At 32.6% G+C, this 24,378-nt stretch overlaps 3 protein-coding genes across 5 annotated transcripts in view; 2 read left to right on the forward strand and 1 right to left on the reverse strand.

The window, feature by feature from the left end:
- LOC125827805 (sugar transporter ERD6-like 6) overlaps positions 1-9,009 on the forward strand; it is a 118,471-nt gene extending 109,462 nt beyond the window's left edge. The window contains exons 2-19 of the mRNA XM_049507146.1: positions 3,159-3,352; positions 4,222-4,284; positions 4,364-4,453; positions 4,555-4,614; positions 4,718-4,783; positions 4,884-4,949; positions 5,042-5,117; positions 5,941-6,005; positions 6,096-6,188; positions 6,298-6,381; positions 6,468-6,552; positions 7,165-7,211; positions 7,361-7,423; positions 7,505-7,564; positions 7,660-7,725; positions 7,820-7,879; positions 8,283-8,397; positions 8,643-9,009. Coding sequence (XP_049363103.1) covers positions 3,164-3,352; positions 4,222-4,284; positions 4,364-4,453; positions 4,555-4,614; positions 4,718-4,783; positions 4,884-4,949; positions 5,042-5,117; positions 5,941-6,005; positions 6,096-6,188; positions 6,298-6,381; positions 6,468-6,552; positions 7,165-7,211; positions 7,361-7,423; positions 7,505-7,564; positions 7,660-7,725; positions 7,820-7,879; positions 8,283-8,397; positions 8,643-8,755 — 1,461 coding nt within the window. The 5' untranslated portion in view covers positions 3,159-3,163 and the 3' untranslated portion in view covers positions 8,756-9,009. The remainder of the gene's footprint in view (positions 1-3,158; positions 3,353-4,221; positions 4,285-4,363; positions 4,454-4,554; positions 4,615-4,717; positions 4,784-4,883; positions 4,950-5,041; positions 5,118-5,940; positions 6,006-6,095; positions 6,189-6,297; positions 6,382-6,467; positions 6,553-7,164; positions 7,212-7,360; positions 7,424-7,504; positions 7,565-7,659; positions 7,726-7,819; positions 7,880-8,282; positions 8,398-8,642) is intronic.
- Positions 9,010-12,122: 3,113 nt separating this feature from the next.
- On the reverse strand, positions 12,123-14,122 carry LOC125827804 (3-ketoacyl-CoA synthase 4). The gene has a single exon (XM_049507144.1). It carries the CDS (start codon positions 13,990-13,992, stop codon positions 12,433-12,435), a length of 1,560 nt encoding a protein of 519 aa, XP_049363101.1. The 5' UTR covers positions 13,993-14,122; the 3' UTR covers positions 12,123-12,432.
- Positions 14,123-18,278: 4,156 nt separating this feature from the next.
- On the forward strand, positions 18,279-24,013 carry LOC125827814 (uncharacterized). Of its 3 annotated transcripts, XM_049507159.1 has the most exons (10): positions 18,279-18,407; positions 18,511-18,582; positions 19,296-19,370; positions 19,882-19,965; positions 20,359-20,439; positions 21,242-21,311; positions 21,387-21,478; positions 22,020-22,061; positions 22,153-22,233; positions 23,649-24,013. In XM_049507159.1, the coding sequence occupies exons 1-10, from the start codon at positions 18,381-18,383 to the stop codon at positions 23,718-23,720; spliced, it is 696 nt and encodes a 231-aa protein (XP_049363116.1). In that variant the 5' UTR covers positions 18,279-18,380; the 3' UTR covers positions 23,721-24,013. The 3 variants fall into 3 exon arrangements, with proteins under 3 accessions (XP_049363116.1, XP_049363118.1, XP_049363117.1); XM_049507161.1 differs by lacking the exon at positions 19,882-19,965 and having other exon boundaries at positions 18,283-18,407; XM_049507160.1 differs by lacking the exon at positions 20,359-20,439 and having other exon boundaries at positions 18,284-18,407.
- The last annotated feature ends 365 nt before the right edge of the window (positions 24,014-24,378 follow it).

A 24,378-nucleotide genomic window follows, 5' to 3' on the forward strand; every position in this document is an offset into this window, starting at 1 on the left:
CAATTTATTCAGAGGTTAGGCATGAATCATGTTTATTGTGACTCGTATTTATTTGTTTTGTCTAATTTATTGATAGTGGCATTAGTGCCCTACAATTTCTGGATAATCTTTGTGGAAATAAACAATTCATGTGAGTTATTGTATTATATTATTAGTATTATATATGTCAGTAACAGGGGTGTATTCGAGGGGTCAGGGGTCACCAGGTTCATGTGGACCCACACTTTCCTCTTGAAATCATATATTATAGTGTTAAATGTGTGAATCCATACTCGAAGTATCATATAATGCAATGATGACTGAGTACACCTCTTTATGTGAGGTTAGAAATTTGAATTATATATAAATTTTAACGATTTTTATTAATAAGAATCTAAATGTCGAACCAGTCAAGTATATATCTTAGATCAACCTTTTTTTATAATAATGCATCATCATCTCAAAATTCTGGATATACCTCTGGTCAGCAATACATATGTTATTCTTTTTCCCTCTCTTGTTACTTATATTTGGAAGTACTACTATAACATACCAGATGTTTCAAAATTGAGTTCTGAATAAATAATAAAAATATTATTTTTAAATATCTTTTTCTCAAATAAATGTTATGCAATGTAAAATTAAATTAATCGAGGTATTGATATATTGAGGGGAAGAAAAAGCATTTGAACTCCAAAAAGGGCCATATAACATATAATTCAACATGGTTGATGTATAATGTATTTTTGTATTATTGTATCATATATATCACATCCAACTAACTCAACTACTCATTAATAAAGTCGCTGTTTTTTTGGGATAAAATTAAATGTGTGGATTAATTACTAAACCATTTTGAGCAAAGACATATATTTACCCTATTGAATATAAATACAATTTGCATGTCAATTAGTCCCCCCCAAAATATAAATCACATTACTATTTTTTTTATGACCATAAATCACACTATTATAATATGTCATTATCCCCAACTAGCTAGGGCCACCTCTAAAAAAGGCCAACAAAAAACACACACATGGAAATTATTTTTTACTAGCATAAATATTACTCCCTCCGTTGCTATTATTATCATTTTAAATTTCACGACTCATTAGAAACTATGTAAGTTTACTATTGTATTCTTATTTAGTATTCTGTTGAAGGCAAATTTTCAATAAATAAACAAAAAATAATTTATTTTGACTATTTAAATTGACCAATGATCATGAATTAATCATTTAGTTTTTCTATGTTGGTCTAGTTCATATTTTCAAGGGTAAAATAAAAAAAATAGTGTTACTTATATATTGGTATTGTGAAATGACATGCATTGAAGACCATATATTTTTAGTAAGGACGACATTTAAATAGAAATAGAGGAAGCAAGTAATTCTTTTCACCGAATTTCAGATTAAAAAAAAAACTTTATACTTCCCCCGTATAAAAAATTGTTCAGACTTGTTGTCTACATAAAAAATAATATTTGGAGACTATTTCAAATAATTTCTATTTATTAATTTGAAATACAAATTTTGAAGTTTTCATTCACAAAAAATTTATTTACTTTTTTCATATCCAAGCACAACTTTAATATGTAAATATATTTTTTAACTCTGTTTCAAATATTAACTAATTTTATGTCCAAATATTTACTAAAATCAATTAAATTCTTAATATTTGTAAGTACATAAATTATAGTACTTTCAAATAAAATAATACAGAAGAAAGACACACCCATGGCCCATTGTGAACCCACGTTAAACACATGAAGTGGGACAAGACAAAAAAGACAGCAAGATAAAATAGACCAGAATATTTATATTTATAATAAAATATCGATAAAATATATAAATGTGTTTTTTAATTTGATCTCATTTAATATTTATATTTTTAACTTTTTATATATATAATAAATACTTAATTAAATTAATTATTAAATTTATATAAAATTGAACAAATTGACACATGTGTTATATATATCATAATACACTTAAAAGGTGAATTGACACTAATATGCTACTGCTACTTTAACTTTATATAAGTTTAAGTGTTTCCTTTTTGCACGTTTAAAATTAAAGAATATAGATACCTTAAAAGGCATGTTTATATATTATGTCAAATTGTAATTGAGTGATAAAATTTTTTTTATTCATTACTAAAAAAGTCAAATTAAAATTTTGGATATCAAATCGCTTTATTAATCGAATATTTTGTCTTTCTTTTAGTATTATCTAAAATATTTTAGAAAATCTATTATTTTTCATGCTCACATAAATTTGCTCTTCTATAGTACCACATAAATTACATAAGAGAAATGGAAATTGCATTAAATAAACTCAGTATTACGAAGGAATCAAGTATTATGTTGTACCAAAAACTCAATCAAATAAAAATGAATGATTTGGGATTTCATCCTTTTTTTTCTTATGAATAAATCTTTTTAATATTAAATTTTAAACATAAATTTATATTTAATCGAATTCTAATATAGGTATACTCAATCAAATGCTAATTACAGTCAGTTATTGAAAATACTGTACTACTCTTTTTCTAGAGTCAAACCGTTTAAGTTTGACTAGAAGTTTACGCATGTAATCTATAATTTTTTTGAAGTAAAATTTATATATTTATAAACTACGTAAAAAATATTATGTCACAATAATTGACAATTTAAAATAATTAAAAGATATATGAAAAATTTACGGTCATGATGATGAATTGCGATTGGTCTAAACCTTCGACTAGCAAGTTATTGCAGCCTGCCCCGAATGTCCATATAGACTAAAACCTTATTCACACAGCGAAGAAAGGTCGAGTGGAAGGGGAAAGTCAGCTGGATGCTTCTTTGCCATGCGCTTTGTTTCACTTTATTATTTTTTAGAAGAAAGAGATCAAACAAGGATAAAAATAAGATATACTAGTTTGAATCTCGAAATTCAAAAAATGTCACGAGACTAGCTTAAAATCAGTTGCTGCTGTCATCATCATCTTTTTCCTCAAATCTCTCATTTTTCCCATCTCAAGTCTTCTTTAAGTATATCCTCTGTTTTAATTTAATACCCTTTTCAGATTAACATCAACATTCTTGCTAATTCCAGCATTTTCAACAATTTCCTTTTTCTTGATCTATAGTTCAAATTTCAAGAACTATAGAGAAAAGGGGTTGACTAAAAAATTTGAAAAAATGAGTTTTAGAGAAGAGAACAATGAAGGGGATCTGAAAAAGCCATTTTTGCATACTGGAAGTTGGTATCGTATGGGGTCAAGACAGTCTAGTATGATGGGTTCTTCTCAAGCTATTCGTGATAGTTCTATTTCTGTTCTTGCTTGTGTTCTCATAGTTGCTTTGGGCCCAATCCAGTTTGGTTTCACTGTAATTTCTCATTTCTGATTCAACTTCTTTGCTTTGTTTTTATGTATATGTCTGTTTACCTGCACAATATCATGTTAGAATGTTCAAGTTTGATGAGAAAAGAGAGTTTTTTGGGATAAAAATGGAGTCTTTAGCTTCTTTTGTTGTGGTAAAGGATTCATAATTGGGGTTGATGAGGTGATAACCAATTCAATATTGATCACATGTCTGTTTACCTGCACAATATCATGTTAGAATGTTCAAGTTTGATGAGAAAAGATTAGTTTTTTGAATTAAAATGAAGTCTTAAGCCTCTTTTTTTTGTGATAAATGATTCATAATTGGGGTTGATGAGGTGGTAAACAATTCAATATTGACCATATGTCTGTTTACCTGCCTATTATCCTGTTAGAAGCTTCAAGTTTGATGAGTAAAGATAGTTTTTTTTTAATAAAAATGAAGTCTTTAGCCTCTTTTGTTGTTGTAAAGGATTCACAATTGGGGTAAAAGGTTGCATATTTGTTGGGATTTACAATATGTTATGTCATTCAGATTTTTCTGTTGGCTACTTGCTAGATCGGTTGATGACATAATAATTCAATATTGACTACATGTTTGTTTACCTTCCCAATAACCTATGAGAAATTTCAAGAGTTGATTTCTCATATGGTCAATCAACGGATGAAGTCATTTTCTTTGTAAGCTTCTTTTTTTTTTTTTTGTGGTCAAGGGATCAAAATTAGTTTTAAAAAAGAAGGTAGCTTGTTTATTGGGATTACAGTTTGTTGTGCCTGCACTTTATTGGCTGGCCTACACGATTTATGTTGCTGCAATGGATATTTGCATATGTATCTCTATTGATCACGTGTTCGTTTTTGTAACATTTGAAGTGTGGCTTCACTTCGCCTACGCAAATTGCAATTACCGAAGATCTGAAGCTCACTGTTTCTGAGGTCTGCAAGAGTCATTCTTGATTTGTATCTTATTTAAGTTTGTTTCAGAGTTATTGTTGACTAAAGATAATCTTTTCAGTTCTCTTTGTTCGGTTCTTTATCGAATGTGGGTGCTATGGTTGGTGCAATATCTAGTGGTCAAATTTCAGAGTACATTGGGCGAAAAGGGGTAAGATTATTGCATCAAAAATGATTTCTAGTTTTTTCATTTACCATATTTCTGTGTATTGCTCAAGTGGATGCTCAAATCCTTTTTTTTTCCTACTGCAGTCTTTAATGATAGCTGCTATACCTAATATCATTGGTTGGCTTGCCATCTCATTTGCCAAAGTAAGATATTCTACCTGAAGTATATTATATGGTGCCTCGGTAACTTACATTGACATGTATATGCTTGTATCTCCCTACCTTTGGCCTTACCAATATGTTTCAGGATCCTTCATTTCTATACATGGGAAGATTGTTGGAAGGCTTTGGTGTGGGAATAATCTCTTATGTGGTAATGTTCAATTTCTTAAATCTTCTCTGGTTACAGTTATTGAATACACCGACATTCTCAAAACTAAATGCTTTCGCTTCCTGCTTTTTGGTGTTTTTAGGTTCCTGTATATATTGCTGAGATTGCACCTCAAAATATGAGAGGGGGTCTAGGGTCTGTTAACCAGGTCCGCGGAGTTATAGACTTATTTTTCGTTAAAACCGAAGTTTGCTATGCCTGCTTAATCAATCACATGCTATCATTTCTTTCTTAATGTAGCTCTCTGTTACAATTGGGATCATGTTGTCCTATTTACTGGGACTTTTTGTTAATTGGAGGCTGCTTGCTGTTCTTGGTAATGATCATTTCTCTTGAAACTCTCGTTAAGCTACAATATACAGTTATGACGTCTTATTATCATTTTTTTACTCTAGTGAATAACATTTAGTGCATATTAGTACCTCCTTGCATCCACATGGAAGTCAGCTCCCCCCCCGCCCCCCGCCCCCCCCCCCCCCCAAAAAAAAATAGTCAATTAAGTTGAAGTAATGGCTATTCATTTTGTGAGGACTGAGAATAGTTTTGAGTTCTTCTTTGTCTGATATCTGCGCTTCTCTTTATTCTTGTAGGTTTACGTTATCAAGCTTTATGCTTTAAGCGCTTTCCAGCTCCCTGACTTAAGACTTGTGTTTTGTTAGTTGAGCAGTATTTCTGTTTTAAAATGACAGTCCTTTTCTTCTTAATGATGGTGGTGTTCGGGGCAGTTTGGGTAACTGCACCTCCCACCAGCACATGTAGCGGATAATTTTTCCAACCAAGGCTTAGGAGATGGGACGGAACGACATAGAGTTTCTTTTGCCTCTGTTGGGATTGAACCTGAGACCTCATGGTTCTTCTCCTACTTCATTGACCACTAGTCCACACCACTGTGCTTCCAAAATGACAGTCTGCATTTCCATTTTTTTATAGAAAAAATATTTTTTTCTTTTGTGCTTTTGGTGGAGAGGGCTATGTTTCTTCTTCTTCGTTTTTTTTTTTTTTCGGTAATCAGCTCTAAAACAAAAACAATTACATAAGAGTTTCCAGATTGAACTTTGAAAGAGCTGGCATATTGACCGTGGCAGAGCCTCATGGAATTGTTCACTTACAATTTAACTAAATATTATTTTCTTTTATAGGAGCATTACCTTGCCTAGCACTGATACCTGGACTATTTTTCATCCCCGAATCTCCTCGGTGGTTGGTGAGCTTCATTATATTTATGTTTTTTTGCGTAATTCCTTCGAGGCTTTGATTGCTGTTTGTCTCAGTTGAGTTTCTATCTTAAACATAGGCCAAAATGGGTTTAACAGAAGATTTTGAAACTTCACTGCAAGTTCTTCGAGGGTTTGAGGCTGACATTACCAATGAAGTAAATGAAATTAAGGTAAATTGTTTGAAAGACCATATAAAGCAAGCCTTGTTGCCACACATGCAATTCCGTATAAAACTTCTTGTTAAATTTGTATTTATTTTATGTTTTTTTTTGTGTGTAGAGGTCTGTAGCATCATCAACAAACCGAAGAACAGCAATGCGTTTCGCGGATCTCAAACATAGGAGATATTGGTTTCCTCTCATGGTATTTTGACATTTCATGCTGTTATTGGAGTCTTCGTGTTAGTTATGCCCTTGTCTTTGTCAATCTTTTAATCTTTCATTCTTTAGGTAGGAATTGGGCTACTTATCCTGCAACAGTTAGGAGGAATCAACGGTGTTATATTCTATTCCAGCAACATTTTCCTATCTGCCGGTACGGATTAAACAAAGCAGTTGCATTTGTCATCTTAAATGATGGAAGTATCAGTAGCATTTGCCTTCTTCAAAAGAAGTGTCATTCTCAGCCTGTCATGTAGCATCTACCTTTTTGTTATGATCCACGGCTGGCAAAACTGAATTGCACTATAATTTTGCCTCAAGAGAACCCCTGAAACAAACTAAGTGAATAAGATTGATACATGAGTTATTTAAATGGCATAATACTTACAAACACTCAAATATGACCACAACGGGCAAGTACGCTCTCCAACTTTGAGAGTATACATCTAGACACCTCAACTTGGTCTCACCTGGCATCTAAACACACCAACTTGTCCTCATTGCCTGGTGGACACCTGACACTGATGTCGCACATAAAGTTTAGAAGTGTCTAGATAATCATTTTGTACGTTTGGAGTGTTCAACTGACACGGTGGAGACGAGTTGAAATGTCTAGATGTGGATACTCATAGTTGAAGTGTTTAGTTGTCAGTTGAGACCAAGTTAAAGTGTCTATCTATGTATTATGTCTATTTAAATCTCTAATGATCTACAACTTTCTTCGTGTAATATAAGTCTCACTAATTTAGTCATCTAAACTTCACAGGTATTTCTTCAAGTAATGCTGCAACTTTTGGTGTTGGTGCTATCCAGGTCCAGCTTTTGCTATTTTAGTTTCTCTTCTTTAACTTTCAAGTATGCATATTAATTAGGAAGGAAGGTGAAAAAGTTTCAATTTCGTGTAGCACTTGCTTGCATTACTTTTGTGCTGTCAAATTTCATCGATGTCCCTCAATGTGTAGGTTGTTGCAACTGCAGTTTCTACATGGCTGGTGGATAGAACTGGACGTAGAATTTTATTAATTGTAAGTTTTAGGAAAGTCATGACTTATATGTATATTGTTCTAACTTTTGATCTAACTTATAAGGCAAATGCACTTTTGTAGGTTTCCTCAGCTGGAATGACTGTTAGTCTTCTAATTGTCTCCGTTGCCTTCTATCTAAAGGTAGTTTAGTGGAACAAGTTTCTTTCACATGGAAGATTTAAACTTGAACTACACTTGTCATCTTTCTCATCATTTCTTCTTTTATATTTGATCAGGGTTATGTATCTGAGGATTCTACCCTCTATGGTGTATTGGGAATAATATCAGTAGTCGGGGTGGTGGTATGTGCCCTTCTCGATGCGTACAATCTTTATCTCTTGAAAATATATGCGAAAGTAACATATATTCATTTTTCTGACCAAATTCTCATTTCAGTTCATGATTATTTCATTCTCGCTCGGAATGGGACCAATTCCATGGCTTATAATGTCTGAGGTACTTACTTTTTCATTTATCATGTACCCTAAGTTTCAGCTTGCTCTATAATTCTCTTGGTACATACTTTTGATAATTTCCGAGCAATTGGAGTTGGTCCAATTATTGGATACTGTTTGAATAGCAGTAGTGCTAAATCGTATATTGCGCAGTAGGCTACTTCGCTATCAATTTGGCCATCGACCCTAAGTTGTATGTTGCACTTTAAGCTGGTTAAATTACCTATCGGTTCGGTCAGAGATTATTTTCCATCTATCTATTGATTAGTCTCCAAGATCCCATTCTTGAATACACGTCTCGTTTATCTGGAATGACACGAAAACTGTTGATTAAGTTTTTGTGCTTGCTTTACGTTGCATGTTAAGATTTTCTTTGAACTTACTACGTGCCTTGGATATTGTAGATTCTTCCAATCAAGATCAAAGGTCTCGCTGGAAGTACAGCAACATTAGCCAACTGGTTATTCTCGTGGGTAATAACAGTGACTGCACCGTTGCTTATGGCTTGGAGCAGTGGAGGTATCTTTCTCTCATACTTATACACCACATGTATAGACATTTTGTTTCCCATAGCATAAGATTCCCGCACTATGTGCACCAGTAGTGGAAGCAGAATTTTCACTGAGAGTCTAAATATAAAGTAGTAAAACACGAAAAAGCCAAGGGGCTTCGTCTATTGACACCCCTCAGACAAAAGATTCGGCATTTCAAACGTGTAGCTTCTAAGACCTGAACTGACTTAATATCTGCACATCTTTTACCAGGAACCTTCACTATTTACATGGTTATGTGTGCTTTCACCGTGGCATTCGTGGCAATTTGGGTACCGGAGACGAAAGGGAGAACTCTAGAGGAAATTCAGTTTTCTTTCAGATGAAAAATCTTTTTTCCCCAACTGTTCTTTTTGTCACAAACTCAATTTCCCTTGTGCAAAAGTTTCAATTTTTCACATATATAGGGAAGTATGAGTTGCACATGCTGCTTCAGAGTGTGTACATTTCATCTTAATCTTGCCAAATGCTGTAATTTACTGTATGGTTTTATTTTATTTTATTTTTGTATATTGTAAGAGTGATTATACCATTCAATTTAAAATAAAGTTCTAAATGAAAAAAATGTACTATTCTTTAATTCAATTGTCTTTGTAATCCTTGTTTCTGATGAACCTATGTTCTAGTGTATTTACAGTTCAAACCTCTGTATAATAACGGCGTTTGCTGATATAACAAAATGTTAGTTATATTAGATAACATGGAATCGGTTCTGAATAACTTGATGAAATGTTACTAAGGATGATTAAAAGTGTGAAAGAATACAGAGGTGTTTAAAATAGTTTGCTTATAGTTTACCTGACGTATACAAAACTTAAAATAAGTGTCGTTTTAGTTTTTTTTCACGTTCATTAAGAAAACAATAAGTACAAAATAGTTGTCATAGTTTCCTTTTTGTGAACCTTGACTAACATTTCTAAATATATTTTGTCATATTGATGTAGAAAAAAATTGTAATTTATAATACTTTTTATATAGTTTTAGAACATTAAAATTTTTATTTTAAAATATGAAATTAATGTAATCTAATTTAGGGTGTGTTTGGTATGAAGGAAAATGTTTTCTTGGAAAATAAGTAGATTTTTGACTTATTTTCTCATGTTTGGTTGGTGAGTAGAAAATATTTTTCGGAAAATATTTTTTCGTGTTTAGTTTATGAATGAAAAATATTTTTGTGAAAATATCTTTTATTTTTACTAGAGAGTAGAAAATGATTATTGAAATTGAAAATGTTTTTTAAAAACAAACTTAAATTTTTGTTTGGAGGGGTGGGGGCTGATGGAGGGGGGGGGGGGTGTTGCGGGTAGGCGTAGTGTGGGGGAAAAATAAAAATTTGAAATTGGAAATATTTTTAAAAGAAAAATTTAAATTCTTTTTTTTGGCGGGGGGAGGGGGGGTGGTCGAGGGTAGGGGTTGGGGTGAAAAATAAAAAATTGAAATTGAAAATATTTTTTAAAAACAAACTTTTATTTTTTTTATTTTTTTTGGGGAGGGGGGTGTGAAGGGGGCTGGCGGGGTGGGGGTGAAAAATAAAAATTGAAAATTGATTATTTTTTTTAAAAACAAATAATAAATTTTTTAATTTTTTTTTTTGGGTTGGGGGGGTAAACAAATGAAAAATTGAAGTTGAAAATATTTTTTAAAAATAAACTTAAATTATTATTTTTTGGTGGGGGTTGGGGGACTGGTAGGGGGCTGATGAGGGGGTCGAGGGTAGGTGGGGGATGGGGTGAAAAAATAAAAAATTGAAATATTTTTTAAGAAACTATAATTTATTTGCATATTTTTGGGGAGGAAGGGGGGGGGGGGGGGGAGGGATAAAATATAAAAAATTCAAGTTGAAAATAAAAAAACATTGTAATATGAAGTTGAAGGAGAATTTTGGAAAATGTTTTTCTTAATTTTTGAATGGGAGTCATTTTCCTTAAATTTGAGGAAAATGAATTAATTTGAAAAACATTTTACCCAATCAAACATGAGAAAATTGAAAAATAATTTCCTTCATATCAAACACACCTTTAGATTTGAAACTTAGTCAAATTGAACCTCTCGAAAAATGTAATATGACAACTAAAATGAAATGAAGGGAGTACTTTTTTTTAAATGGAGGTACTTTGTCTCATTATGAGTGACACCATTGTTAATTTGTTATCTAGGGGCCCAGAATAGTTCTTTCCTTTGTCCTGATTATTGCATTTTCCAGTGTCTTCTAAATTTTTTAACTATATAACATGTCATCTTTAATATTTTGTTGTGCATATTTAAATTTTACGAAAGAAATATGTTCAATACTATGTAAATTTATTACACTGTAAAAACAAGATGCTTTCACTCTGCATAAAAGAACTTTTCGTAGCTGCATTATCATGTCACTTTTATTTGTCATAGTAAATAACATGTCTTATTTTTCAAATTACAAAATCGCAGAGGGTTTATTCGTAGATTGCCTTAGCACTAAGTCGTCAGATTTTAAGATTAGGTAATGAAAAATTAAAGCTTTGCTTTATTGAAGGTTGGTTGCTGTTAAAATTATCATTCTTGATTCATTTATTCCAATCATTTGAATGATTTAATTGCAAGGTTTACCTTTCAAATAGAATAGACTAGTCTTTAATTTTTGGCCATCGAAATTGAACTCGTGCCTAGCGAGATATAAGTTCTTTAAGGGGGCAGGGCATAACTTTTGCTGATATTCCTACCAGAATTGAAAAGCCAAATATTTAACTGAGATTTTTTCTTCTCTGTCCTGGACAGAGAAACACCACCATAAATTTTCTGTCCTATAAAGAAACAGAAAGTCAATTTTGGGCAACATCAACCACAGAAATTAAAGGAGGGTGGGCTAAGAGTTACTCATGCTATTATATTCTATTCACATTGAAGTGAGTGAAAACAACAGGAGTATGATTTCTTTTCATCTGTCTTTGTTTTGATGGCAAGAGTTACTCAATACGTGTGTGTTGGTGAGAGAAAACAAGTATCCAATGAAGTACAATTTCCTCAAGTTAATGCCAAATACAAGCTTTTGTAATCATAATCCATCAACATTTCTGACTATCAATAGAAAGCAAGTACTCTGTAAAATGCGCCAACCGAGAAACTTCTGGGGAAATAACATAGAAGGTTCCTTCACACAAAGGAACTTGGATGAATCAACTTGTGTCTGTTGCTGCATCATTAAGCAAGGAATCTCAACTTTACAACAATGGTTACAATCCATCCACACATTACACAGACATCCCCTGCCTAGTGCATTTCATAGTCAAATCTTTTTTTCATATGCAGATTTGAAACAACATCTTTGCAGCTAAATATGGTTCTCCATGCCCGACTATACTGGACAACAAACGAACAGGTTGACAGTTACATTTTTACGCGAGATGGATGTTCTAAATACGCAGTCACTGGCAGTCCAAATACAGACCATCTCGCTTAATTACACCAGAGCAGGTTGACAGTATTACTAATACAACTTCCAGAACCAGACAATACTGAAAAATCGTAAGCAGTACACATTGTCATGTTAATCACAAACCTTATTATGTCCACCGAAAGCCAAACAGGATTCTTTCTTAGGACTAAGTGGACTGAACTCTTGAGGATGATCAAGTATATAAAATAGATATACAAATAGAAAACGATGAACATGCCATTTATGGAATCATTTCGCTAACAGTGAGAAATAACAGTGCGTGTTAGTAACTTGAATCCACTACTCATAAGTTCAGTCATGAATAGATGTTTATCAGGAAGATAACTACAATAAAATAGGCATTGCTACATATATGAAGTCATACAAGTAATAGATTGAAATGGTACAACACAAATTAGCATAAGGCTCTAAACTAAGAAAAGGAAAAATGATACTTGATTCATGAATGGAAGTAGAGCATCACTCAGCTTCAAGAGAAGAGGCGCCATGAAGTACATATAACTTAAGAGGCTGTTGGACACTGAAGCAGCTACAGATAACCTTGAACTTGCCTAATCATGATTTCCAGTGTTATGAGACTACTTTTACAGGATACCTATCGATACAATCCTCCCAGGGACCATCGGCAGAAGGCTTTACATTTCGTAGTGCCTGCCAAACAGCACTATTACATTTAAAGCCACTTCCAAATGCAATCTGCCAAACTTTGTTACCTTTCTTCATTCTTCCTTTGGCCTCTATATACGCCAATTCATACCAGATAGAGCTGGATGAAGTATTTCCAAAGCGGTGTAGTGTCATTCGAGATGCCTCAACGTGAACCTGTGTCAGCTGTAAATTCTTTTCCAGCTCGTCAATAACAGCCCTTCCACCAGCGTGTATGCAGAAATGATCAAAGGCCAACTTGAAATCTGGAATGTAAGGCTTGATATGCTTATTGAATATTTTCTTAATTATCAGAGAACCAAAGAACAGAAGCTGCTCACTGATAGGTAGAACAAGAGGACCCAATGTAGTGATATTCGTCTTAAGCGCTCCGCCAGCGATTGCCATGAGATCTTTTGACAAAGAAACCCCAGTTTTCCCAGTATCATCCTGTTCTTGGTAAACACAACGAAATGCCTTATCATCAGCCCCACGATGTGTCCTAACAGCATGAACAAGCTTATATTTCGCCCTTCTTCTATCCACGGACTTATTAGACAGCAGAACAGCAGAACCTCCGACTCTAAACAAACAATTTGGTATCAACATGGACTTCTTATTCCCAAAATACCAGTTCTGAGTAATATTCTCAGTACTAACAACAACAGCATAGGTATTTCTGTGCACTTGCAACATATCCTTAGCAAGATCAACGGCAATTACACCAGCACTACAACCCATACCTCCCAGATTAAAACTCCTTATATTACCTCTCAACTTATACTTGTTCACAATCATAGCTGAAAGCGATGGAGTCGGATTGAACAAACTACAATTCACAACAAGCACACCTATTTTCTTAGGTTTCACAGAGGTATTAGCAAACAATTTATCCAAGGCACCAAACATAACTTGCTCAGCCTCTTCCCTCGCAGCCTGCATAGAAGGCTGCGGAGGAAGCTGATGCATAGCCTCAGGGACATAAGTTTCGTCCCCGAGGCCAGAACGTTCCAGAATCTTCCTCTGAAACTCAAGCGACGACTCATCAAAATCACCGGTGAGCCGTGAATGCTGCATGAACCGTTCATACGGAGCCTTGAGATTCTCAGGAGCTTTATAACAAGAGTAATCAACCAAATAAACCGGCCTCGGCCGAGTCATGATGTAAACTGTGGATCCAAAAACCAAAACGGCTGAACAAATAATAACAGAGACTAGATTATACTGCAAATGTAGCCATAATTGACGAATATCATCAGGATTCATTTGTGAAACTTCAACTAAAATCACAGCCATTACAGGAATCAAACATAGAGTCAACAAATGAGAGATCAAGTAATGGTAACCTAGTTTAACGTACTTTAAGTTTACACTCTGAAGGAAATCCGGCAACCTCCGACTCTGCTGGATCTGAACTCCGACTGGATCACCACCACCACCACCGCCGTCCGCGGTGTTGACTTGCGTTCCGGTGGCTCCGTTCATGGCGGCGGTGAAAGAGAGAGAGAGAATAATTGGGAGAAAACAAAGAGTTTGAAAGGCTCCAAAACCTCTCTCACTCTTCTTCTTCTCTCTACTACTACCACTGAAGCTGACTTTTTGGAAATTGCAATTTAGCAGAAAGATTCCATTACACGTAAAAACGCTCTGCTTTTATAATTGTACAACTCAACATCCATTTTTTTTCTGAATCCGACTAAATTTAAATTCGTGTTACATAAATCACATTAGGCTAAAATGTTCTCTAACAAAGACTATTTTATATCAAAAAACTCAAATCTGTCTGATAAAAAGATGAAGGAGTACTTAAAAACTAAGTATTTTTTTTTATCATTATCCGCATAATTTCATTATATGGAGAATGTACATTTTAATTTTTTGATGTGGAATAAATAAGAAGAAATTCAATTAAGAGGTATTATGTAAAAATATTTGGATCAAGCAATTGAGGAGGAATTTCAATTGAGAATATATCATTTCTCTTTTAATAGTGGATATTCATATTTTGATTCAAAAATTTAGTAGGTGATAACTGGACTCGTTTTTTCTCCAATGCGCTGTCCATTTTGAATCCGTCTCAATAATAAAGACTATTATGTAACAAGGTGAAGCATTATCTTTACTATAAATTTACATATCATATTGAATAAATAAATAACTACTCAAACTTTTTGAGGAGTTAAGATACTAAATAATGAATATATGAAAGAGGATAGATCAATTTAACTCGAATTCTGAACTTGATCTTGAATCTTATACTCCCTCCGTCCACAATTAATTGTCATGGTTTCCTTTTTTAGAGTCAAACAATAAGAACTTTGACCAACATTTTACGATGTATATTTTCATCATATTGATATACAAAAAATTGCAACTTATAGTACTTTTCGTATAGTTTTTGAATATCTAATTTTTTTTTAAAAAAAATCGAATTAACGTAATCTAATTTAACTTTAAAAATTAGTCAAATTGACTTTCGAAAAACGCAACATAACAAATAAAAGTGGACAGAGGGAGTACTAATTAATAATATGTGGATATAGACACACAAACTTCCAAATTTCATCTATATGTGGATGGTGTGAGCTACTCTTGACTCACCATATTCAGGGTATTTGATGGGATTGAATAAACGGATGTGTGTAAGTTACTTTTCACTCATAACATTTAAATTATAATAAAATTAAATAAATATTTTTTACTTGAAATTCAAACATTCAAATTTTGAAATAAAAAATCCTTTTTAATACAGATATTAATCTAAATGAAATCAAGAATTTTATAAAGTACCCAAAATCAGATAAAAGAGAAAATATTACGTTATGCCAACGATGAGCCTACAATGTAATAATCTTTTATACTATATGTAATGAATAAAATGGGCTAAAGATAGAACAAAAATATTTATGTGATTGAACAGATCTTGTTTGATTGTTTGTATTATCATATAAATTAATTTTTTTTTATATTATAAGTACATTGTAGGGCTATTATTAGTTTTTTTTTTTTTTTGCTTCCTATGGCCAGAGGGGATGAAATATTTGAGCATGACATCTGTCACCTAATTAATTTAAATAATATTAATAAAATAAAAATGGATTATGTCGTACATGTCCACAACATGCTGATTTTGTCACATTAATATTGTTGAATTTAATGACATAGTAATTTCCTTATCGTCAGGTTGTACAAATAGAGTATTATGGTACTATCAAATATTTTGTACTCGTTATAATTGAATTCTTTATGAGATCGATTGTTTATGCTATATGTTAACTTTTCTATAATATTTTTGACCTACCATCTTTATAACAATACACTTTTTTTAAAAATAAATAAATTATCTCCTTATAACACCTTCTTCATTTTTGGTAATACAATAGTAATTAACCATTTTTATAGAATTAGAATCTCTAAGCTTACTTATCTAGAAATTTTGAGTCTCTTTAATACACTAGCTCTATAAAAAAGAATATTATCTGAATATATGTTTTTATCATTATAAGAGTTTTCTTCATATATAAAATGTGATTAAGTTTAATAATTTTACATTAAAAAGTGAAAATTAGACTTTAACATCTTTTTTGTTATCAAATATCATTTAAATATCAAATATTGTTACATAATAACTAGTCACTGTAGCAAAAATATATATAGTCAGAACAACAATTTATAGAAAAATTTAACTGTATAATATTTAAATATATGAAAGATTATTGAAAAAAAAAGGTTTGAATCTCCGAAAATTGAAATATTTCAATGTTTTGAAAAGTCTAACATAGTAACATATTATTTTATTATTTGGAAGAAGAAAAAGAAAAGTTGTTAAAAAGCTGAATTTTTATCTTTGAAACATTTGCAAATGAAGAAAACACGTGGTTTAGAAGTTTCTTTTTTAAAGAAAACTTGTCCTTTTTTTTAATTACTTTTTTAATATCGAATCAACCAAAGTGAAAGGTTGACATTTAATCTATATAGAAACCAAAAAATAAATAAAATATTATTTAATAGTGTATCTATAACAATATCGTTTGCTCGGATTAATTATATAAAAATATGATACTATAATATAAAATTTGATTCTTAAAATAAATTGATTTTTATATAATCTTAAAACTAACAAGCATTAATCACAAGCTAGATTAACTTCTAAGAGTCAAATATCAACAACTAATTACTTAATATATATTTTTAGCAACTTTCACATATAACAAACATAAAAATCATATTTGTATGTTATAGCTATAGTTTGCATAATTGCGTTTCATAGCAAATTTTATGTTTGTTATGGAGCTTTTGATTTGTATAATTCGCTAGATACATCCAATTTTATACAATTAGTTCAGTTTTGTAATTTGTATAATAAGATCTGTATTTGTATAATTATAAGTGTATAGGACGAAAATATATGTATTTGTATTTGTATATACACTTTTCTCTCGCTTTATACAAACACAAACGCATTTTATACATTTTATACCGAAATGTATAAAATGATTAATTATATACCGAAAATGGCTAATTGTATACTGAATCAGATGACAAAAAAATGGGATGGTTGTTGCGAATTATAAATAAAATAAACTATGACTATAACATTTAATTTTGAATTAACAGTTTGTTATTTCATACAATTTTCCCTTTATTAGACGACAATAAGAGTTGATCATATCTTAAGAGATATAGTATATAGATATAGACTTGTTTTATTTTAAGAGATATTATAAATTATTTACTTTACTTTTACGAGGAAATAAAGAACGTCTTTTCTTTAATCTTAAGATGAAGTAATTAAATTTATAATAATACATGTGAATTATTTGCATGGTCATTCTTTTTCTTGCAAAAATATCAACATTTCGATTATTAATATAGGTACTATTACTTTTTTCAATAAGAAAAATCATTCAAAATGATTCATATACTTAAATAGCCAATGAAATTTATTTATGCTATATCTAATTAAGAAAGATATAAAATATGATTAGTATTTAAGAAAATTAGTAGCAGGTAAAATTAGAATTACAAACAAACTTATACTACTTAATTACTCATCACAGTTATAGTTTGCTATAATTACCTCTCGCGATTAACATTAACTATTAATTACGTGGGCTGACTTCAAGTTGTATAATTAGCCACATTTGTATAATTCACCACATTTGTATAATTCGTAACTAACAATTGTTCTTTTGATTTATATTTGTATACAATGGTTTATATTTGTATATGACAATGATTTCCTTTGGTTTTTCAGTTTTGTCACCATCTACATTCAACCTTTTTGTATATAACCTTTTGAAGTTTGTATAAACATGTAGTTTTTAGATTTTGTATAATTAATTTATATAATGTAATTTGTATAACTATTTAAAGTTCATATGTTTATGTTAGTATCACTTTGTTATTTCAAGTTTTATCATATTTGTATAATTCCAGACTTTATATTACTCAATTATACAACGTAGCCGCAAATTATACAAATTATTGCCCTCTCTCGCTCGCCTCTCTCCTCCCTCTCCCAATCTCGCTTGCCATATATACATATGCATATGTATAATATACAACTATTGATATACATTACAATTCACCTCTCTCCCACTCTCTGTCCTCTCTCTCCCAATCTCGCTCACCTCTCTCCTCCCTATAATATGTAGCTACGAAATGTAATTATCAAACTATAACTATGGAGAGTAATTAAGCTATTTTTGAGTGGCTATAGGTAAAGTTCCTCTATTTTTTTAAATCTTTTTCTCTAGTAAGTTGTAAAAAACGGGTTAGGGCAATTGACCCGTTTCAAATAGTAACATTTCCTTCTGTAAAGTTCCCCCCAATCGGACTCCGCCGTTAATCCGTTCACTCTCCGGCGAAAAATGGAAGCCATTGCTCCTCAGTATAAGGTAATTCTTTCATATTGTGGAAAATATTCTTATTGTACTTGTAGTGAATTGAATTTACTACTTTCTCAGTACAATTATTGAAATCCTTTAACTCGTTTTTCAGCTAATTTTGGGTTCATCCTCTACTGCTCGGAAAAAGATTTTAGGCGACATGGGATACGAGTTCACAACCATGGTAAATATCTAATTACTTATCAATTAGTTGTTGTTTGATACATATATGATTGAATAAGTTCTTGCACAAAGTCATTCTAATCGACATATGGTTGAGTAATAGATTGAGATTCAGATACTTATTAATTAGTAGCAATATTGTTAAGTGATAATGAGTTAGTGTCACTGAGCTTAAATCGTATTATGAAGATCCATAATGTATATATACATTTAATAATAAATGTTTGATTTAGTAGATTAAAAATGTAAGAGCATGTACAATACGCACAAGTAACACATTAAGGAGCTACTTAAACATCACTAATTAGGACGTGAAGTTGATCTGAGTTTCGACAATTGCACCAGAGCTCAACAGATTAGGTGTAATTTTAGACTTAATTTCAAAAGCAAGTGTCAGCTATTGTACATAGAAGAATAAGTGATGCAAATTTAACAACATAATTCCATCATCGAACTAAAGCAACAATTTATTATTATGATATATTAATTGAACCAATGCCAAATGCGAGACAACCACTGACCATCACCGGCAAGTCTCAAATAGACGAGAGAAACACACCCTTGGGACTTGGGTGCTTGTTGTTATTATTGTTAGGTGCTACAACTCTATATAAACGACACATACCATGTTTGGTGCATTCACTGAATGTTAGATAACAAAAGATTCATATAGCAACCCCAACTAGACTCATATAACACGTTCTTGTGATATAGTCTGCAGATATAGATGAGAAAGCTATCCGGAAAGAAAAGCCCGAAGATTTAGTTATGGCTCTTGCTGAGGCAAAGGTTTGTTTTCTTAAGAACTTGTGCTAGTCCACATATCTCTGAAGTCTGAACATATTTTTGAAATCATTTACTGCTTTGAAATTGCTGTGGGTTCAATCATTTTTCTTATACTGTTATACATGACACCATTGTGATTTTTTCTTGTTTGTGGCATTCGTTTTTGATTCATGAATCACTGAATGCAATTTGTGATGCTTTTCTTTTAGAGTATCTTGTAGTGATTTCAACTGTTATCTTAATTTTGGTGTTGATGTTATTTGTTAAGTGCTCTATTACATATCTTGTTGTGATAGTGTATCCAATTTTATGGAAAATCATTTAGCTAGCTTTTGGACAAAGATTTAGTTGAAACTCGAAAAAATAAAATTTTGAAGTTGTGTTGAAAAATAAAATTTGGAAGTTAGGTTGTTCTATTCTCGTCTAGTTGAGTTCTTCAGCCTGCCTCATAGTATAATTGAAGCCCTTGTTTTGAAATGCTTATCTGATTCCATGTAGTTGCATTGCGTGTCAGGCCGATGCTATCATATCAAAATTTCGAAAAATTGAAAACCTTGAGAAGGATGTCAATCCAACAATTTTGGTTGCAGCTGACACAGTATGTCTTGCCTCTTTTGCCTTTTCTATCTCCCCTCCAAAAGTTATTTTTCTATCTTCTATTTGATGAAATGAAACCTACAATATGCTATTTCTGCCAGTGCTTTTGAATGATGATAAAGTTGTGTGGCTTTTCTTTTCTTATATTGTTTTCTTGCTTTTATGCTTTGTACTGGGCTTTTCCTGAGAGTGCTTTTCTTCTTTCAAAATGATTTGATTTCTTGTTGGTAAATTGGAGGATGATTGTGAATTCTGACGTCCACAAGCAGGCATAATTTCACACTTGTTTTCTTTTTTCGCATGATAAATTCTTTGCATTTATTGGACTTTGCTATATAGTCTCAAAGCATACATTATAATTGGCATTAACCTGAATTGCTGGAACTATAATCAGGCAGAAGCCATCATACCAAGGGTTTCCATTGGTGAATCCGAAGGGGATGCCGAGCCAACACTTCTAATTACCTGTGATCAAGTATACTTAATTTCTATTCTTCTCATCATTTACGGTTAAATATCCGTTATTGACTTACTATAATGTTTTCACTAGTACATTATCTTTGTTTTCTTTCGTTTTTTCCCCAAGCTAAAATTTACTTCTTTACTTGAGGTGTTTGGTTCAAATATAACACCTGTCTCATCTTCTTTTGAGCATAAAGTGGTGTCTTTCCAAAGAGCTAATCTACATTATACGATCCTGCATTCCTTTTGCATGAATTGATAACAATATTTGACTGAGATGATACCATCTTCCTTCAAAATCCATTGTCAAGATTTGATTAGTGTAGAACTCTCAAGGGTCAATGAAGTGGCGAGAACCATGAGGTATCATGTTCAAATCCCAACCCCAATCCCAACGGAGGAAAAAATACTGGGTGATTTCTTCGTATCTTCCTAACCCTTGGTGGGTAGATTTATCCATTACCTGTGCTGGTGGGAGATAGCAAGTATTCGGTGGAATAGTTGAGGCGCACACAAGCTGGCCAAGCACCACCATCATTAGATAAAAAGGAAGATCTGATTGGTGTTTAGATATGTAGTCCCAGCACCTCTACCAATCACCCATCGGTTTCGTGCTTTCGCCTCTCAAAATAGTTTGCCACTTGATTAGGTGCATCATCTTTCCACAAGAATTTTGGTGAGTGGTGATGTGACATTCTAGTTCACATGTTTGGGAACTTTTTCTGCCTGTCCAATCGTTCTCTGTTTTCTGCCGTTTATTGATGTATATGCTTTTCTATGTTAATGATCTTATCCTAACTTGAAATGATCTGGAGGTGGTGGTCTATGAAGGTGTGGTCAGGGAAAAACCATCCAGTGAAGCAGAAGCACGGCAGTTCATGAAAGGTTTACCATTGCTTTAATCGATTCCTTACTGTATTAATTTTATAGTTCTGCTTGTCTTACTCTGTCAACTTGCAGATTACGCCAATGGACATGCAGCAACCGTGAGTTCTGTTCTTGTCACAAACCTGGCAACAGGAAGCAGAAGAGGAGAGTGGGACAAAGTCGAGGTACCTCTGTTGATTTCTCTCATTTTCAGTTATCAGATAGGTCTGTATGGCTTTTTAGTTTTTAGTTTTTTCAATGGGTTTGCGTCTACTTCCAATCTCAAATTGTTGCAATGCGTACCTCTTATTCTAAATTTTGATAAATAAAAGTCTAAAAAGTTCAGCAGTGATGAATGACTACTATGCATCGGGATAGGCTTATTGGATACCTCACAAGGTTCCAATTCCCAATAGCCATTCAATTAAAAAGTTTACAGAGATGAGTTGGTGGAAAGTTGAAGTTAGTTGAAGTTGGGCCCGATTGGAACTATGTATTTGGATTTGTGGTATGAGGAAAATATTGTAACTGCAGAAATGATGTTGAAATATTGATGACACTCTATAAATTTCTCTTTCCCACATATTCAACAATTACCACGTTCTTAGGTTCTCAAGATTATTACATCTAAATGTTGTACATTAACTACTTGAGATATTCAGCCTAATCGCTTTTGATTTATTTTCACCCGTCTAGGAAGAGTGATAACATTTCTTTTGGTTGCAGATTTATTTCCACGACATACCAGATGAAGTCATAGATAAACTGGTATTAGTTTTATCTGAATTGTTAGTTATTGATCATATCAAATGATGGATGCTGTAGCTATTGTCTTACAATCTTTTTTTTTCTTGACCAGATCGAGGAAGGGACAGTTCTTTATGCAGCTGGTGGCTTGATAATTGAACATCCTCTCGTTTTGCCTTATATTAAGGAAGTGGTAAGTGTTACACTACCACCTTACGCTCTAATATCAGCCAACTTAAATCATAGTCGTGATGGTGTTAGCATTTGTTTGTTTGATCCTTTGTCCTTATAGAGACCTAAACTTTTATGAAGCCGTTGATGCCAATGTAATAAATATAAAATGATGGGACAAAATATCTTTGGAATTCCCTAATCAAACGAAAGAACTTAAACTGATTTTTTATCTAAGGCAGGATTCCCAGATCGTGCATTTTCAACCCCAATGCAAATACAAATGAATTCTTGCCCTGATTCATGTCAAGGAAGAAACTGATATGCTCATTAGGCCTATGGAAAAACCGCTTAGGAGATTCTAAGGGTGTTTTTTCCTAAGGCATGATTGAGTGAGAAGTGTCTAGCAACACTAGAGTTGTCAAAAAGGGCCGGCCCAGCCTCACCCGGCTCAAGTCTCGCGGGCCAGAAATTTAAAGGGCTAGGGCGAGCCGGCCCTTCAAACCCTAGAAGGGCCGAGGGTGGGCTAGCCCTTCTTTTTTTTTTCTTTTCGGACTTTAAATTCTATAACATCAAGAAAATGAGAAGATTTTCAAATCAAATATGACAAACAATAGGTGTTGTTTCAAAAACACTAGTAAAATATCTAATGTAATTAACGTGTATCTAGGATACTAGATATGCGAGATACATGTATCTAATGTGATACATCCCAGATATGCGAGCGAGATAAGAGAGTGGCAAGTGAGATAGGAGGGAGGCGATGACACGGGATTTGTCTATGTATCCTAGATACATGCGAATCCATTTGGATAAAGTGTATCTTGAACAAATTAACCTAATTTTGAGTCCATGTATCCCGAGATACATGTATCTCGACGCACCAAAATTTGGTAAAATTCATAATATTACAACATAGCGTGCATTTAGGTAACTCATATACTAGTGAGATTGTTGTAAGTTACACTTAAATAAATAGTTTTTTGCCCATGGGCCGACCCCGATCAAGCCTCAAAGGCCAAAGGCTTACATGGGTTGGGCTTAAAAGCCCTAGTTTTAAATGAGTTTGAAAAATCTTATCCCAACCCTACCTCAATAACAGATTAGGTTGGACCAGCCCCATGGGTTAAGCCCATTTTGACGGCTCTAAGTAAGACAGAAAAGATATTAAAAGTGTTTTGCATTAATCGTGAAAGGAACTTGTCCTTTGTATACAATGTACCATAAAAAATGTACCTTTTAGAATCTTTTTTCCATAAAAATCTAGTCTTTTAGATCATGTCACCTTTCTTACTTGATTTTACCAAGCACTAAATGCTTGTGACTTGGTTGCCAACCACTGTAAGAAACTTTTAGTACTTATTAAAGTTCATTTGATTTCGAAAATTCTGCATAATATTAATACCATATTTTGTAAAATGATTTTTATTTGGGCAGGTTGGCTCGACTGATAGCGTGATGGGTCTCCCAAAAGCTCTCACCGAAAGACTCATAAAGGAGGTTCTTTAGTATGACTATGATCCTGCTCCTACCTCATTCCTATAATGAATTTTTTAACTGCAACAACCTAAGTATACGCTATTGGAGCTGAAATCACCATGAGTGATGGCACTGGTCGTGCCCTTCAATGAATCCTCGTTAAGGGATTTAGATTGTATTCGTTCCAATTACCAGACTCGTAAAACTCAATATTGTTACTTATGTTACTACCTTCATGTGGTTTCATCTAACATCTCTTTAACAATCAACTCCTGTAACATTATAATGGATTTACGTTTTTCTTCTTGGAACTAATTTTTTGTGATATGATATATTATATATTCCAATAACATTTCACTATAACACTCAAGAAAATATGCAAACAAATGATGCCATTATAGAAAAATTTGTCTGTATAGTGATAATACAATATTTTGATTAAGATACCGTTAGTTAATGAAACCTAAAAGAAATTTAAAAACTTTTTACTACTGTTATTTTTTAGTAAGAAAATTGATTTGTCATTCTATTGAATATTACTACTAATGAGCATTCTCCTCCACTGTCCAGATAATACTGATACGATAAAAACAACTTTTAGCGGTAAAAAATATGTACATTAACAAAAAGTGTTAAAGTTTTTATCGGCATTAGTTGATTGTCATTGAATCCAATGTCGTTATAGGCT

The sequence above is a fragment of the Solanum verrucosum genome, unplaced genomic scaffold (assembly GCF_900185275.1).
Source record: "Solanum verrucosum unplaced genomic scaffold, falcon-dt-bn FXZP01000064.1, whole genome shotgun sequence".
NCBI lineage: Eukaryota > Viridiplantae > Streptophyta > Magnoliopsida > Solanales > Solanaceae > Solanum > Solanum verrucosum.

What these genes read in the sequence shown, in the direction of transcription:
- LOC125827804 (XM_049507144.1), bottom strand. Translation starts at nt 13,992, where the DNA reads ATGAACGGAGCCACCGGAACGCAAGTCAACACCGCGGACGGCGGTGGT.
- LOC125827814 (XM_049507159.1), top strand. Translation starts at nt 18,381, where the DNA reads ATGGAAGCCATTGCTCCTCAGTATAAG. An exon ending in ATGAAGTCATAGATAAACTG is followed by an intron (nt 22,062 to 22,152) that starts GTATTAGTTTTA and finishes TTTCTTGACCAG; the next exon opens with ATCGAGGAAGGGACAGTTCT. An exon ending in TGCCTTATATTAAGGAAGTG is followed by an intron (nt 22,234 to 23,648) that starts GTAAGTGTTACA and finishes TTATTTGGGCAG; the next exon opens with GTTGGCTCGACTGATAGCGT.